The 17006-nt window shown below is 44.5% G+C and overlaps 1 protein-coding gene and 1 long non-coding RNA gene across 13 annotated transcripts in view; one reads left to right on the top strand and one right to left on the bottom strand.

Annotated features, from left to right (window-relative positions):
• IQSEC1 (IQ motif and Sec7 domain ArfGEF 1) overlaps positions 1-4552 on the bottom strand; it is a 316254-nt gene extending 311702 nt beyond the window's left edge. For all 10 annotated transcript variants that reach the window (XM_053377722.1, XM_053377721.1, XM_053377720.1 and 7 more), the window contains exon 1: positions 4004-4552. In XM_053377722.1, coding sequence (XP_053233697.1) covers positions 4004-4281 — 278 coding nt within the window. In that variant the 5' untranslated portion in view covers positions 4282-4552. The remainder of the gene's footprint in view (positions 1-4003) is intronic.
• Positions 4552-17006, top strand: part of LOC128408274 (uncharacterized) — a 48583-nt gene continuing 36128 nt past the window's right edge. Inside the window, exons 1-2 of one of the 3 annotated variants that reach the window (XR_008329014.1) lie at positions 4552-5509; positions 6555-6671. This is a non-coding gene — a long non-coding RNA (uncharacterized LOC128408274). Of the gene's footprint in view, positions 5510-6550; positions 6672-17006 lie in introns of all 3 variants that reach the window. The other 2 variants (XR_008329012.1, XR_008329013.1) reach the window with 2 other exon arrangements.

Raw genomic sequence — 17006 nt, forward strand, 5'->3', positions numbered from 1 at the left:
GAATAAGTGAAAGGAAATGGAAGCTGAGGCATGAAAAAGGTACACCAGTTCAAATATTAATATCAGGAATTCTTCCATGGGGGCGGAATTTTAAGACAGTAGACGCGTGACTCAGGGTAAAGCCAATATACAGAAGAATAATGAAATCAACTTGGGAAGCAACTGTAAAACCAGCCAATAATAAATTGTTGGGGCTATGGTTGCTCCCATCCTTATACCCTGTATCTGGGATAACCAGCTTTTTTAAGGGTCCATGGACCAAATTTCTCCAGCGTTGAAGACTACATTCCAGTAGTGGATAGGGCTGGACCCAAAAGTAGGCAGGTCAACACACACACAGAAAGATATTCCCCATATATTTAATTCTTTAACAACTCCACTTAAGTTCCTCTGTCCATTTTCACCACATAATTTTTCAAAATTTTCACCAAAGACCTCCAGCACCTTTTCTGTCTGAAAGCTCATTAAAAGCCTGCAAGTTAACATTAATGAACAGGTGACCTGCAAGTCCTGAATCACAGTTATTGAAAGCATCAAACTTCAAATTGCATCCTGAAAATGCATGAATGGGCCTGAAAAGCATATAGACATTGCAGCATATTTGCAAGAAACACAAGTTTACTTCTTTTCTAATATAAGCATTCCCTTTGCTTTGATCTTCTTCCAGGTGAAGGGGCTACAGTTATACAATTTGCACAACATCAAAATCATTTCCCATTTAGCTCCTCTCCACTGAGAAGAGGGGAAGGAGGGGATCCAGAGAGCCAGCTGAATGCAGTGAGGAGTTCCCATTCCTGCCCTAGACGGAATATGCAGAACGTATCAGATGGTGGGGCACTCTCATTTTAGGTGAACTTCTAACAGCTGACACTGAAAGTGGGGAACTCCTAGAAGTTTAAGATTGCTCAACAAGGCAGATGATGGCTTGTTGAGACCCAGAAGAGAACCAGTTTTCCCTTCCCAAAACTTAGCAATCTTACCATGATGCCTTCACACTGTATCAGGCATCCCTATTCCCCCCCCCCCCGAGTTTCTACGTGTTGGACAGGACTGCAGAAGCCTGGCAATCTGGACTTTCCCATTGAGCTCTTCAGACTATACCTCAGAACGATTATAACTATTCCATAAATATCCCAGATTAATTCTGATCCCAACATCAAATCCACTTAAGAGACTTAAAAAGACCGAGTCGTCAAGGCCATAGCTCAGAGGCTGCTCCCTTAGCAAGTCAAGAGAAATACCTTATCAAATCGTAGTAAATGATTTCTAGCATGTCACTTGGCAAGACGGAACCTGGGGTGTGGAGGGGGGCTATCTGAGCCCATCTCAAGGTCTCCAACCCAGTCTTTTTATACAAGGAACTCTCAGCTGCTAGATTAGAAGGATTTCATTTAAATTTAGTTTTGAAAACAGTCCTCTTGTTATGAAAGCAAGAGATTTTCTTCCCTGCCAGCAGGCACATGCCCTTTCAACTGATGAAGGAGCTGCCCTGACACACCCATTGGCATATTCCATTATTATTATTATTATTTTGTATGTTTCAAACCATTTTATCATTTCTGGTCCATTCGTTTTAAAGCTACTGGTAACACACTTTCTTCGAAGTTGTATTTTCTAAATTGAATAGCACTGCCCTGCATAATTAAAGAAAGCATGTCACCCTATCTAATTGGGGGGGGGTGTCATTATCATGGGGGGAATTGGATACAAGCATTGACAAGATTCAAAATATGAACAAGAAGTCTCTTAAACACATTTCTACACTGTGCAGTCAAACACACAGCCTGCCAAACAGAGCTGAGCTGTGGGGACCGAATAACACATGGTAACAAGAGCAGAGTGTCATTTTAGATAATCCACTATAACCTAACTCCCTGGTTGAAATCAGCTCTGCACATAAGCAATTGACACTATCCCTTTGAGTTCATTCTTTTAAAATGGTATCTGCACACAAACACAAAGATTATGACCTGTGTAAGTAATGTATAATTTTAGTAATATATCCATGCAACCAAGTAGTTTAACCAAAAGCTTTTGTATGCTGCAGGAATGTAAATAACTACTTGATGATCTGTCCTTGATAAATGCGTATTGCTGTCTCTACAGGACATTTGGAACATCACACTCCGTGTATATAAACCTTAGTACAAGAAAGCCTTCACTTTCTTTGCAAGGTTCTAACTATATACCAAAGAGCCCTCTTAGTCAATTATTAGTTTACATCAATTTATCGTGTAATTCTACCCAAGTTAAAAACAATTGTGGCATTGAGCATATATTCTAAAGGATAACATACAGTGATTAGTTTTAAATTATGTGCACGTGTGTCACAACAGGTGCCATATCAGAAGGCACTTTCTGCCTTCTCACTCTGAAGGGGATGCCTCTTTTTAAGATGCCATCAAACATTGGTCACCACCATTACAATAAACACTTTAACACAAATAGTTAATTAGATATATGATCTAAAATCAATTGTGAAGACACCATTTATCAGTCACAAGGTTTTAATTCAATTTACCTCAGCAATGGGGAACTTGTGTCCTTCCAGATGTTGTTGGACTCCCTCCCCCCCCAAAAAAAAACTTCCATCAGCTGCAGCAACCAGTCGGGAGCCAATGGCCAGTGTTGATGAAAGCTGGAAGCCAACCACAACTTGGAAGACATGTGTTCCCAGGTCCTCATTCTGGGGTAAATCAATGAACCAATGCAGACCCAGAAAGCAGAAATATTCTTCTCCAAATCTACTTTCTTCCTTACTATACTGCAACTAACCAAGCAGCTAGCTATAAAAGTTTGATGAGGAAGGTGTTTTTTTTAAGAGCTTCCAAAAGTTTATCATGAACCATAAAAGCCAAGCCTGATACCAAGAGCCAGATAACCAACGTCTTAAACATTTCAATCTGTGAAGGTAAGTAAGAAATGGGCTTTTCCATTCCTACTTAAATTCTATTTTAAGCAGGTAAAGAGAGAGAGTCGGGCATGTGTAGTTCTTTAACTACTACTGAATTGGCCTTACTTTAAGCAGTAATGCATTTAAGCAGGTCCCCATGCACAGTGAGCAGTACATGATTAATTAAAGATTAAAGCACTCTGTAAATAGACTCAGGATTGAGAGCAAACAGGTTTCCAAAGATCAACAAGTTTAGATTTGAACTAGTCACAGTTTGGAAGGGGGTGGCCACCTGCCAATGTTTACTGACCGTCATTCTGTCAGTTTCAGGATCAGCAGCTCCTCCTCACTCCACCTCCCGAGTCACCAACCAAACGCCACTAAGCACACTGCCTCGTTCTGGACTAGAGGCACAACCCCTTCTCCTGAACTAGGAAGCACCGGCCGGATTCTGCACATCTCTTTCCCAAACATCTCTCCCTCTCGGAAGCCCCCTAGATCCAGGAACATATGACCAGCGCTAGGGCAGTTTTGTTTTCACCCCGCAGGCAAGCTCCGCAAGACTCGAGGCTCTAACTCCAGAGTAATCCCGTAGGCCCTGGTGGGCAACAAATCTGAATTTAGTCGGAGGCTGCAGCTTTCAGCCAGTCTTGCTGCTGAAGCGAAATAAGACTGGGTGGGTGCCAGAGAACTGCGCGCTGCTTTGCCTCCTCCTAGTTCTGCTCGCATCTATCAGAAGTCAAGAACAAGGACGAACCAAGTAAAAGCAGATACCTAAGCACAAAAAGAACCGGGGGGGGGGTGTCGATTCCGCAGAAGTCGTAGCCACACAACCTGCCTCACTCCTTGCGTTTGTCCCACGACCCTCGGGGCAGAGAGAACGGAGGCCAAATACCCTCCAGTAGCGCCGTAGGTAACCAAACCGCCTTGGTACCTACCTCGGACCTGCAACCTCTCACCCACTGCAAACATTCCCTGGCTATACCGCACCACAGTTGCTCCAAGATGCGCTTGTGCGTTTGGCAAAGCCGGCCAACGGACGGGTTTGTACACTCTGCTTCCACCACCCCGCGTCCCCAAGGCGTCCCTTGCAAGCCCCCGCTTCCTTACTTCTCATCCTTGGCGTTCTCCTGGAGGTCCCCCGGCGGCGGCAAGGCGGGCAGGGCCGCGTGCTGCTGTTGCAGGAGCAGCAGCCTGCATGTGGCCAGGTGCCGCTGGTGCTCGTCCTGCAGACGGGCGTTCTCGTGATACAGCTTGGCCACTTGCTGCTCGAGCTCGTCTATCCGGAGCTTCTGCTTCTCCAGCAGCTCCTGCTGCGTCTCGATGATCTTGTTGAGCTCCTTGAGGTACTCCGCCGCCTTGCTCGGGTTCTCCGCCGGGGTCTCCATGGCCCCAGCCAGCCCGGCTGCCCGCCACGCACCTCGGCGGGCCCCGGGGGCCGGCCAAAGCGCCGAGAGGGCCGGCGGCGGCGGCGGCGCCCGGACGCTCAGCTCGGCTGCGCGAACAAGCCAAGCCGAGCCAAGGCACCAGTCCGGCTACACCTTTTCCCGCCCAGTCGCAAGTCCGCTTCTCGGCTAGGGAGCGCCGACGCAGCTGCTCGTACTTCGAGCCGCCATTGCCCACGGGCCCTCCTACGGCTCCCGGCCGGGCTCGCTACTCTCGCTGCGCCTACACCCAAAGGGTCCGGCTATTGCGCGGCTGTGGCGCGCGGGGCTTCCGCTTCTCCACTTAAGGCAACCGCCGCCGGCTCGCTTCCTGCTCCTCCTCGCCAACAAAACCCCAGGAAAAGTCTCCGCGGACAACCCCGTGCTTCGCTCGAGGCTAGTTTCCTTCACCTCCGCCGCTTCCCTCGTTAACTCCTCCTGGTCGGTCGGTCGGTCTCTCTCTCCCCTCTTGCTTGCCACCCCCTCCCGGTCTTCCGCTCACGCAGGCGCTTTCTCCGCTTCTCCCGTCGCTGCTCTTCTTAAGCAGCAACAGCCGCTTCCCTACGCGCGCCAGTGCGCGGGCTCCTGCGTGGAGTTTGCAAAGTGCCGCCGCTCCCTGACTGGGCGTCGCGCGGCTTCGCGGACTCTGGGGAGGAGCTGGTCTTGGCGAGAGGCTCCTCGCAGCGCCCCGCTGCCTCCTGCTGACTAACTGATTGAGCCGCCGCTGCCGCCCCTGCGTCCTCCTCCCCGGGCCGCCGGGCAGGCGAGTCAGTCAGAGCGCTTCTCTCCCTCTCTCTTTCCCCTTCTCTCTCCCACACACAAACACATACACGCCCCGGAACGGCTGAGAAGCAGGCTCCAGAGGGGCAGGGAGGAGGAGGAGGGACGGCTGGTGATAGCTGCAGGACGGGCTGCGACAGCGGGGGCCTGTGCGCCTGGGAGAGGTGGAGATATGCCCCGGGGGAGCGGCGCCCTCGGGGGGAAGCGAGCGAGTCAGCGGCGGGTCGCCTCAGAGCTGCTCCTGTTTTGGCGGGAACGCGCGAGGAGCCCCGTGGAGCGGCACCTTCGCGGGCGGGCAGGTGGGCTGGAAAGAGGGCAGCGCCCCGCTCCTCCCCCACCTCGCGCCCCGCTCCGAACTGGGCGGCATCTCTGCGAAACTGACGGGCAGCCCAGCCAGGCAGAAGCCCCTCAGGTAAGCGGGGTGGCGGGAGGTTACTGCGCGTGTGCAGAAAGAGAAGTGTGTTTGGGATACGAGGGGCGAGTTCTTTCCCTTCCTTAAAAAAATGTTTTAGTCCCCGTCTTGCTCGGAGCCCCCACCGAGCTGGCCGACCACAAATCCCAGCAGCGACGGGAGTTTGGTTTTTGTGCTCTCCCGCCCGCCAGATCAACCACGTCTGCAGGCAGCTTGCCGACCACCATGCTCCTGTTTCTCTCTCTCAATTTCTCCTCCTCTGGTAGCGCTGAACTTGCCCTGCTGCTGCTCCTGGATTTCATAAGAGAATATTGAATTTCTGAGGAAAGGAGGGAGGGGTGCGATGGCATGAGGGAGAAGCCGATTGCTAATGCCTCAGCGGGCGGGCGGGCGCGCGCTCTTCTCCCCCTCCGCCCGCCCCGCTCCCCTCCTTCCCCCGGGAGGAGAGAGAGAGAAGCGGGGATGTTATGGAGAGCGATGGGCTGACAGAAGGCTGCTGCTGCCAAGAGCCGAGGCTGTTTTGAAAACATCGCCACCCGGCGCTCCAGGCGGCGGCTCTCTAGCCATATGCCTGGAGTGACGCTTCCTCTGGTTGGCAACTGCTGGCTAGCAAAGCAGCAACCTGCCTCGCCTCGGAGTGGGAATACTCCCCTCCACGCACAAGCACCAACACTCGCACCCTCGTAGTGGGAACGCTGCATCCTCAGCCGAGGCTGCATCAGGTTGGAGGGAGAGAGAGAGAGGAGCACATGTGGGGAATCTTTTGGCAGCGGCCCAGCGCTCTGACTGAAGAGGTTATCGAAAACAAGCTGGCTTGGGGAGTTGAAAAAAAGAGTGAGGAAGTATGTTAGCCAAAGGGAGCTGACAGGCAGGAAGTGCGACCCCTTGATTGTTTTCTTCGTTCCTTTCCTCTTCCTAATCACCTCCCCCCCTTCTCTTCTTCACAATCACTTCCCCTAAGTTTCTTAATTTTTACTGATACTCAAATGCCGCAGTAGCTTTTGCCGCTTCGCTAATTTCACTGCCCCCTCTTCTGCAAAGTCAGCTCCTCTGGAACCTGGGCTGCAATTCTTGCTAACACTTGACAGAATAGGCAGCTTGACTGAAGAGAGTGATTCAGCACCGGATGTGACCTGAGGGCAGCTGATAGCAGAGCGAGGAGGTAAGGACTTCCTCCCCCCTCCCCATCCCCACAACATTCACACACCTCCAGAACACTCCTTCCACCGCAGGCCCATTGACTTTCATGTGGTTGCTCTGGAGCAAATGGGCTGTAAATAGCTGCCTTCAAAATTATCTTTACAAAAATATATAATCTGTGAATGTCTCATGAAAGTATATCTAGCATTTCAAATTGCCTTTTTCACTTCACTGTTGTATAAAAGGAAGCTCAGCTAAAAAACAACAAATGGACTCCAGTATTGAGCTATAGAATTTTTCTGTAATCATACTTTTAACTTCCAAAGGTTATCAACACGTTTTAACACGAACATGGGTTTCTTAACCAAAGCATGCTGTAAACAGAACTATGATATCTGCTGTATCTGTCCTCCTAGGGGATATATGTAGCCTCCAACTTAACAGGGTGCAAGCCAAAAAGGATAAATATGCTGCCTAAAATTATTCACTGGGTGATGTCAAGATTTTGATAGAAAATATCAAATCCCAACATATTTCATGTCCTGTGCTCTTCAATGGACATTTGCAATAAATAAAGGATGGAAGTTTTGCTTCTTCAGTCCTTAGGTTTTGTTGAAATAGCCTTATCAGGTGTGCATAATTGGGATTGACTTATCTGAAATAATTACTGACCTTGTATTCTAGCTGGGCAAGTATCCTCCCAACACTTACAGTGTGAATCTGGGCATGAGTTCAGTGGGGCTAACTCCTGTTGACAAGTTTTCATTAGAATGAGGCTTCATATTCTGAACATGCCTCATAACTGCATCAAAATCTTTCACTTTTTCTGATCTGAGACCCTCCTTTAACCAAACATGTTAAGATCATCTCTTTTTTAGCATATAATTGTATGGTGGCAGTGCTGCTGTTTCAACCCACCTTAAATCAGAATCTTACCAGGTGCTGGGTCCCAACCTACAAGATGAAGACCAATGGTCTGCATCAAATACGTGAAATTTTATCCTGAGTTTCTGGTTGCAGAGTGAGGAAAGGAAATTGTCAAAACTGAGGTCAGAAGTAAAGGATATGCCAGCATATCTGTGTTAACAACATCTGTTTTTTGTGAATAACCCCACTGATGATAATGTTTATATTTTTCTACAATTCGTGTCCTGACTTTTCTGGAAAACACATCATGCATCAAAAAAGCTTGTACCATAATCCATTTAGGTGTTAAAGTACCACAAGACTTCTTGTTCTACTTTTTTCCCCCTTTATCACCGCTGGGATATTTTAAACTTTCTTTTTGCAGACTCCATGGAGTGAGTTTTACATGTTTGTATCCAGCAAAGTCATTCTATTAGCACAAGGAGCTTTGCCTGTGTGATGAGACTTCCTGTCTCTGCATGCCCTTGGGGGCCCCCCCAATCGGCTCTGGAGTGTTGGAGTAACCCTCAGAGTAGATGTGGGGGCATGCAGGGAAAGGAAGGCTCATTTTGAAGACAGACATAAGAAGAGGCTTCTGGATCAGGCTAGTAGCTCATCTAGTCCAGCAATCTGTTCTCATAGGAACCAGCCAGATGCCCATGGAAAGCCTAATAGCAGAACCAGTGCGCAACAGCACTTTCCTTACTTGTCATCCCAGCATCTGTCATAAAGAGGCATTCTGCCTCTGACAATAGAGGATATAGCTATTGTAGCTAGTGTGCAGAAGTCCTTGCACTAATGGGATGACTTTGTTGGATACTACCCTTAGTTTATATGCTCCTACAATTTTGTGCTTAGGTTACTCTAATGTGAAATAGTCATTGATGGTGCTATATAAATTAGAACATTATATTTTTAAAGGACAGTATTTTAATAGATCAGCTGGAATAAAAAGACTTAAATTCACTGATTTCAATGGGTGTACTATGGTAAATACTGGATACCACCCTATTGTTCTTTGGAATGCTTCCCCAATAGGGGTTCAGCAGGCACAGTTCCTTTCTTTAGAGGGGGAAAATAACCAAGTTATTTTTGCAGCTGTTCTGCCAGCTTTGGTCATGTGATGCTTACCAGCATAAGGAGAATATTTGAGTTAAGACTATTGGGATTTTTTAGATTTCCTTTTTGACTTGAATTATTTTAGTTTGTTTTTATTATAAACTGGCTTGGGAGGTCTTGTGGTTAAAAGGTTTCCTATAAAGATAGGAAATCAATATTGATGGAGCAATGTCTTTTAGAGTTGCTGCCTCTCTCTCTTTTTGGTATTCTGTGCCTTTAACTATCTTGCTTAATCACAAGAAACATTTTCTTTTCCCAGGAACTGAGTCCTTATTTGAATATTCAAACCAAACCCCTTTACTTTTCAAAGTCATGTTATTTGTTTTCTTTTAGGAGCATCCAACACAGACCATAATAAACATCTCTCTTAGATATTTTCCATCTGCCTGTTAAGAACTTCCCCCACTTTCTACTCTCTGGGGATATCAGGAATAGCATCTACAGAGCAGAGTTCATTAACAGGTTAATTAGGTTAACTTGTCAGTCAAGGATAGCTACTTTCCCTTAGCTGGACAGAATCACCTCAAAACGCCTCTCTTAAGAAACAGGAAAAATAAAGCATTGTGTAAACTGGCTTAAAGGTTCTCTAAGAACAGCCTCTGGTTTGCTGGATGCTGCTGGGTTCCTGCCTGCAGTGTTTAGAGAGAAATCACAATTCTTCCCAGGAGCTTTAAACAGCCTATTCACTTCATTGCACCAGATGAATTAAGAAAGCTTGCCAACTAGGAGGGAGAAAGAGCATATTTATAGCATCAGTATCGCATTCAAGTTCTGTTCGCACAAAAGCCAATTGCAAGCTGCCTGTGAATGAAGATGCAGGGAATTGACTCTGGTCAGTTAGACAAACAGGAAATTTCAAATTAAACCTGATTAAATAAGAAATCTTAAAATGTTGTTTTTGATTACTTGCAGTAAGGCATACTTAGGGCTGTAGCCTTGTCAATTCCCTGACAATGAGCAGAAGAGATTCATCCTTACATAAGGCAGTTCTCAGAAATCTAGGTCTTTTGGATTACTTAGAATGTGTTGTATCTCCCCCCCCCCCCCGGATAACTTTGGGCAATATTTTTTTTTTTAGTAATCTTTAGAATTCTTATCCTTAACACTACTTTAGTAGCATGGGTGTAGTGAGGATTTATTTTAGGGGGAGGGCAGGCATTATGTTAGGGGGGGCAGAACCAAGTTATCTGCAACACAATGGTCAGTTGAGTATTTTTATTTATTTACTTGATTTGGGTGGGGCAGCTGCACCCCCTGGCTATGCCCATGTATTAGGTAAAGGTAAAGGGACCCCTGACCATTAGGTCCAGTCGCGGACGACTCTGGGGTTGCGGTGCTCATCTCGCTTTATTGGCCGAGGGAGCCGGTGTACAGCTTCCGGGTCATGTGGCCAGCATGACTAAGCCACTTCTGGCGAACCAGAACAGTGCATGGAAATGCCGTTTACCATCCCACTGGAGCAGTACCTATTTAGCTACTTGCACTTTGACGTGCTTTTGAACTACTAGGTTGGCAGGAGCAGGGACCGAGCAATGGGAGCTCAGCCCGTTGTGGGGATTCGAACTGCCGAACTTCTGATCGGCAAGCCCTAGGCTCTGTGGTTTAACCCACAGTGCCACCCGTGTCCCATGTATTAGTAGTTAGTTAAAGCTTTTAAGGAATGGAGGCTTTACCGTGCAATACACAAAAAGGTGCAAAGCCCTTAACAATTCATTTGATGGAACAGGTGGGCTGAGGGAAAAGTCAGAGAATCTCTTGATCTTATTTTATGATTGACCACTTTTCCTTGGGAAGGAACCATGTGCATTTTAATCTGATCTAGCCAGGCACTGATTATTTTCTCAAAGATTCATTATTCTGTTTCCCTCAGCCTTGGGAAGCTGTTGGCCATGCCCCATTTGTCCTGAGTGTTTTATATTCATCTTCTTTCTCCCATAAGCTAAACATCTCTAGCTGCTTTGTTATTTCTTTGTAGGAAAGGCACTTTAACTCACTCCCTAGTCCACTGACAGCACACTGCTGGTTGAAACCCAACTCCCATTAGCTCCAGCCAGCATGCTCAGTGGTCGGGGATGATGGTAGCTGTAGTGCCATAATCATCCGGAGAGCCAGAGGCTGCCCACCTCTAAGTTAGAGAGAGCACAGCTCAGATAAAGAAAGTCTGGTAGTCCAAAGTGGGTAAAGGTCTCAAGCTAGGTCTCAAGAAAGGAGAGTCTCAACATTTGGTATAACAAGCTCCCTTCCTTGGAAGGACAAAATTTAATTGTGAAATGAGTCTGGCTACTTGGGTCCATTCTGTGAGTTAACAGGATGGTCAAGAGTGCCTGTGGGTTGTTGTTTTTTTAAATCCAACTGTGACAGAACCAGATGGGGCCAAGGACAATGTGGTGAAACTCTACTGAGGGTTGCCTTTTTCACTGTCACCAGTAGGTCCCCATCTCTGCAGAGATGCCATTTTTTTCCATAAAGTTGTGCTGCAATCATATATGCTCTTACTTGGGAGTGAGTCTTTCTGAATTTAAGGGAATTTACTTCTGAGTAGATATGCATATTATTGAAACCTGCACAGTGGAACGCCCTCCCATCAGAAGTCAAAGAAATAAACAACTATTTGACTTGTATAAAATTTTTGAAGATAGCCCTGCATAGAGAAGTTTTTAATGTTTGATGTTTTATTGTGTTTTTAATATTTTGTTAGGAGCCGCTCAAGCGTTGCTGGAGCAACCCAATCAGTTGGGCAGCATAGAAATAATAAAATGATGATGATGATTGGGTTTACATGACAGAAGATACGTTGCACTATTATAATTTCCTTTGTTGTATAAAATAAGTTAATGTTCATATGTCAACAAACCAACACACTTTTATTAATTTTGGTAGATTCACCCCTTGTTTCTCCTTTCTATTTGTTTGGGGTGGGGTTGACCTATTACAAGACAGAAAGAAGGCATAAAAAGACCTCCATAAACATTATTTTCCAGAAGTAATATCAGTAGCAACACATAGCATGGAAAACCATTTTGCTGCCGCTCTTTGAAGTATCCAAATAGTTAGCCATTGCTGTGTGATGAGCTGCCTTGTACCATCAGGATTGACTCCTTCCTTTCTGGCCAATCTGCCTTCTAGTCATAATCTCTGAAAGCCATGACTAGAATTTCGTTCAAGAAGCTGTAGAATGGAGGGGCTAAATTGCAATTCCAGTTAATGGTACTTGAACCCATGTCAAAGGAAACCGATATTGTGCAGCTGAAATTGAATTCAGTGTCTTCTTATATCTCAAATGACTCTCTTCTGTCCAGTTTATAAGGCACGGCTAGAGGTTAAAGGGAAAAACTGGTTTTCAATTTGTGAGTGCCTCTATTTATTAAGAATTGGAAGAGGTAGAAAGCAAGTCCCCAGCTTGAAAGCAAGATATATTTTGGGTCCCCTCCATTTTCTTCACACACAACAGTTTTCATCTTAAGGCGTAATTGTCTGCCACATAATTAAATATAGGCATTTTGAGGAAATGTGCTGCTCCTTCTTTGCTAATGCGTGGTTCTGTCAATAAACATCACTACAGTATTATATGGTCTGTAGTACTCTGGCTGTTTCTTTTCTGCCAGTTAATCTGTGGTTTGTCAAATACAGTGGTACCTCGGGTTACATACGCTTCAGGTTACAGACTCCGCTAACCCAGAAATAGTACCTCGGGTTAAGAACTTTGCTTCAGGATGAGAACAGAAATTGTGCTCTGGTGGTGGGGCGGCAGCGGGAGGCCCCATTAGCTAAAGTGGTGCTTCAGGTTAAGAAAAGTTTCAGGTTAAGAACGGTCCTCCAGAACGAATTAAGTACTTAACCCGAGATCCCACTGTAGCTACTCCACACACATACACTTTCATTTTTTACTTCAAGAAACTCTGCCATCATTTGCAATGTTGGGCTTCATGCTCTTAAATTTGATTTGCAGTACAATATGTTTTCCCACTGAAAGCGTGCGTTGGTCTGCATAGGTATTCTGAAATTCCTTTTTCTTTGTTTCCTTGTGTTGTTACAGTTTAAGAGGAAAGGAATTAATCTGTGCATAGAGCAGTTTCCTTCTACAGTTATGGTGATTACAGTGGCAATCTGAGAAGCCCTATCTATGCTATGGCTTATGATAATGCATCAGCTCCATTTACAGAAGTATTGTGTAGTGAGAATTAATATTCATTAATACTTTTAAGAAACAGAAGGGGTTTTGCAACACTTGGTCATACCTAATCCGAAATAAATTCATACCTTTTCAGAGGCTGTAATACATATTACCGGTAACTTCGGTTCTCTTGTATTCTTGTGTTGTGTGCTTCTTTTTTAAAGTACAAATGGAGGGTAAATGTTCATGACTGCCTTTGGAGGTAGAGCTGACTTCTGCTTCTTTGTGCGGAGATAGTTCTGAAAGCAGCAACATTGGAAAAAAGTCGATGGATAGAAAAGCAGCAACTTGCTTTTTCATCTACCTTGTTCAGGGTGGTGGATCTGGGAAGACAGGTGTTGAATAGTGGGTAGACATGGCAGACGACACAGCGATTTCTCCAAAGCAGCTCTTTATTTTGTAAGCTGCTACAGAAACTGAACAGCAAACAGCTCAGCCGGCCTGCTTTTATAGGCAGCCAGCTATCAACATTGTAGCAACAACAACCCAGGGTTTCCCGCCTAAAATAACTGACGTGGACCTGAGTGAAAACTATCTACAGTATCCCCCTGCTGGCCCAGGGTGAGAACTTCAGTACATAACAACGGCTTAGCATTAAGTCCGAACAAGCTGCTTTGGAATAAAGTGAGACTTAAAATTGCTCCTTGTTAATCATTAAATATAACTGAAAGATTTGGGGCATTAAAAGTTTTGGTGGTGATAACTAGTATAAATTTGGTTGTGTCTTTAGGGGTAAAACTGAGTAAATTGTTTTTGTTATATTTATGCAGCTAATTTTTATTGATTGTGGAACAGTAAATTGTTTCATGGGTGGTTGTTTTTTTTACTGAGCACTTTAAATTCTGTATGTTGACATAGTTCCTTTGAAAATACTGTAAATAAATACCACAACTTTTTTGTTCAGATTAAGTCATAAAGGGTTGCAGAGTAATGATGAGAGAACAGTTGCACTAGGGCTCTTAACTGCATGATAGCCAGCAATAAAAAAATATAATCTACATGTTTAATCATAGAGGGATGCATGGATGGATGATAGACAGATAGATAAAAATGCTGCTTCTCAGACAGGATTATTTCTAAAAGTGCATTTGGTAAGAACTTAAGCCAAAAAGGGAGAGCCATGGCTCTTTATATGAAAACCATGTATGTAAACAGTGTACTTACTCCTTAATCAAATTTAATCTATTGACTTAGAGGAGTGAGGAGAAAATATTTTTGAATGTAATAAATCCAATGAAAATGCCCCCTCCTGGTGGCAGAAGTAAATTAAATCACCAAAGAATGTGTATTAAAGTAATGTGATGCAGTAGGCTTCTAGCATAATGCACAGGGATTTAACCATGTGACTCTATTAAGAGTAATAGTGCTGCTATAGCTAAACCTTTCCAATAACGCATGGAAAATTTATTCCTCTGATTCTAGTTTTGTAACCACAAGCCCCAAACAACTCAGCATTTTATTCAGTTCACTTTCTGAATAACTCAGTTCTTTTCAGTTAAAAGCATAACACAAGATGGTGTGCTGATGAAGAATTGGTTAGATGACTCCTCATGAACTAGGTTTAAATGTCCTTTCCATTTAAATGGTCATTATTCAAGGGCAAGTGGGAACAAAATACATTTGATCCATTTATTGAAACCATTACAGTGCTCAGTCTCACCACTACGAAGCAAGAGGAAATATGCTTCACTTCCTGTTTTTTTAGGCTACATAATTGGTCCCACTGGAGTTCATTACCTAGCCTCACCAAAATAAGCTTGTTCAGATGAGAATTCCTTGGAGGTAAGGGTATTCTAACATAACATAGGATAATTCTCTCAAAGCCAGAGTTTGTATTCTCTCATGCTTGCACATGTAAACATAGAGGTTCATTATCATTGAGCATGCTAAAGTGAACTGTATGATAAATAAGATTGCAAGCCCAATTCACACTTCTACTAGTTTTATTGTCTGAATTGTTGTGAAAAGAGCGACAATCAAAGTAGTGTTATGGGAAATGTGTCAAGAATGCCCTGTTCAGTTCTTACGGTGTCAGTTATAACATGCCAAGCTATGGCTCAGTGCCTGCTGCTAAGTTGTCCAGCATACTAATACTCCATGATGCATCAGGAAATATCCTACTATCAGACACTGCAATAAGTTCGGACTGTAACTGAACTGCTCTCTGAACTCCTTAGCAAATCCTCCTTCCCCACCAACACACACATGCTGCTCACAGGTTTATCTCCTATTCCAGGAAAGTGCATGTATACATGAATTTGCCTGTCCAAAGCTGACACAGCTTCTGCAACCCTTATTCCCTCTGCATATTTGTACTTCTTCCTTTCAGTATGCCTCGTATCGCCCCGTCAGTGTGGGATGCTTTGCAGACACAAGTAGAAACTTCCATGTACAAAGCAGTATTCCTCTGAATACCAGATTCTGTGGATGGCCAATCACCTTCATGCCCTGATTGTCCAAAGATGTCTGACTGGCTAGTCTTGGGATAGCAATACTGAATTATGTGGGCCTTGGTTTGGCCCAACAAGTACTTCCTAGTGTTTTGAATTGTGCCATTTAGTATTTGAAGTAGTTGGAGAAGCTGTTTGAAAATTTCCAGGCTCTGCCTGGACCACCTCAAACCTGGAACTCCTGGGAAATTTTACCAGTCATTATTTTACGTCACAGCTGGTGTGACTATCTGCTCTATTTCCTGAAAGTGTGGCGCTAGAGGGCACTTTCAAGTGATCTTAGCAGATACTCAAAGTTAGTCCTGACAGTAGATTGGACTATAAAGAACCTCAAATTAAACAGATGTTCTTAAAGTAGGTTTTAAATCATATCATCATTATTAAAGAATTGTGTGCCATATTTCTTCAGCTTGTGTGTGCACATGTATTTCTATTCTCTACCATTTTGATAACTATTGCCCTGAATCCACAGATCTGTTCCCATTGACATTCTCTGACCATCTGCAGTTCAGATGTTGAGTAAAAAGTGCTGTCGTAGTCCCCCCTCCTCTCACAGATTTATTTACTCATAGCTATTGTGCTGCATAAGGGAGAGTCACAAGGCCCCGTGTGGATTTTTCCAATGTAATTTTCTGCTGATTAACTACTGTAACAGTACAGCTTGTGTCTTGATTCAATTTTTCCTTAACTGCATCTGAACTTAATGCCCAGTGATTAATATTTTACTGACTTTCTAAAAATATGGTCAAAAGGTTCCTGTGATGGTAATTTGGTGAATTCTTCTTTCGATATACAGTATGTATAAGGCAGCCTTGGGAAAGGGGGTGGGGAAGTAAAACTCTGCTATCTGAAGTGAATGCCCAAGCTGTATCTCAGAATAATTCAGCCCATGGAAACCATCATGTTGCGTTGGTTAACCTGTGACCATTTGTGTTAGGCAACACCTGATTAAGATGATTGGAGAGCGAGGAGCAACAACATAGCTCCCTTTTCCCAAAATGGTGGGCAGCAGCTCATAAGACTTGCTAGTTTGCCAGATGCAGTTTTTCCACAAGTTCCCCGCAGGTTTTCCTGTTCTACCATAAGAAAAGTGGAGTGTACTACAGTAGTTTACAGTAGTAGATTAAAGAAGGAATGAAAGTGAGAGGCAGCCATTGTTGAAGCTGCTCTCCATCCTTGATCACTGTTGGCAGAAGTAAGTGAAGAGGATTCAGTGAGTAAGATTTAACACTTTCTTTTCTCAAAGCTGTGTAGACTATGGGACTGAAAAGCTTAGGATTCCAACCACAAGGAAATAGACCTGGAGCAATTGCTCCTGTTGGCACCATGTATATTCTATACTTACTTCCATAGGATAAAACTATGATTCCATTTCTGTACCACCTTAGAAAGCTAATACAGGAGATTGTAAGCTAAATGCAACTCATCGGAAGGTTGTGCTGTGGTTTTCATTCTGAAGATTGATACTGTATTGTTATGAGCGTGTGCCTGGGGGGGGGGAGCCCCCTGAATTTGTTACAATTTAGTAAAAATTAGAAATAATCAAAGTTTGGTTAAACTTTGCCAAACACATAAACTTTCTGGATTTGGTAATGCTAAGGAGCCAAGCCAGCTGGGCAGAGCTACCTGGATGGGCCGTAAGCAGGGAACAAAATCTAGTGATAACCCATCAAGGAAAGCGTCAAGAGGGCAAGACTACCTGACAAAG

The sequence above is a fragment of the Podarcis raffonei genome, chromosome 2 (genome assembly GCF_027172205.1).
Source record: "Podarcis raffonei isolate rPodRaf1 chromosome 2, rPodRaf1.pri, whole genome shotgun sequence".
Lineage (NCBI taxonomy): Eukaryota > Metazoa > Chordata > Lepidosauria > Squamata > Lacertidae > Podarcis > Podarcis raffonei.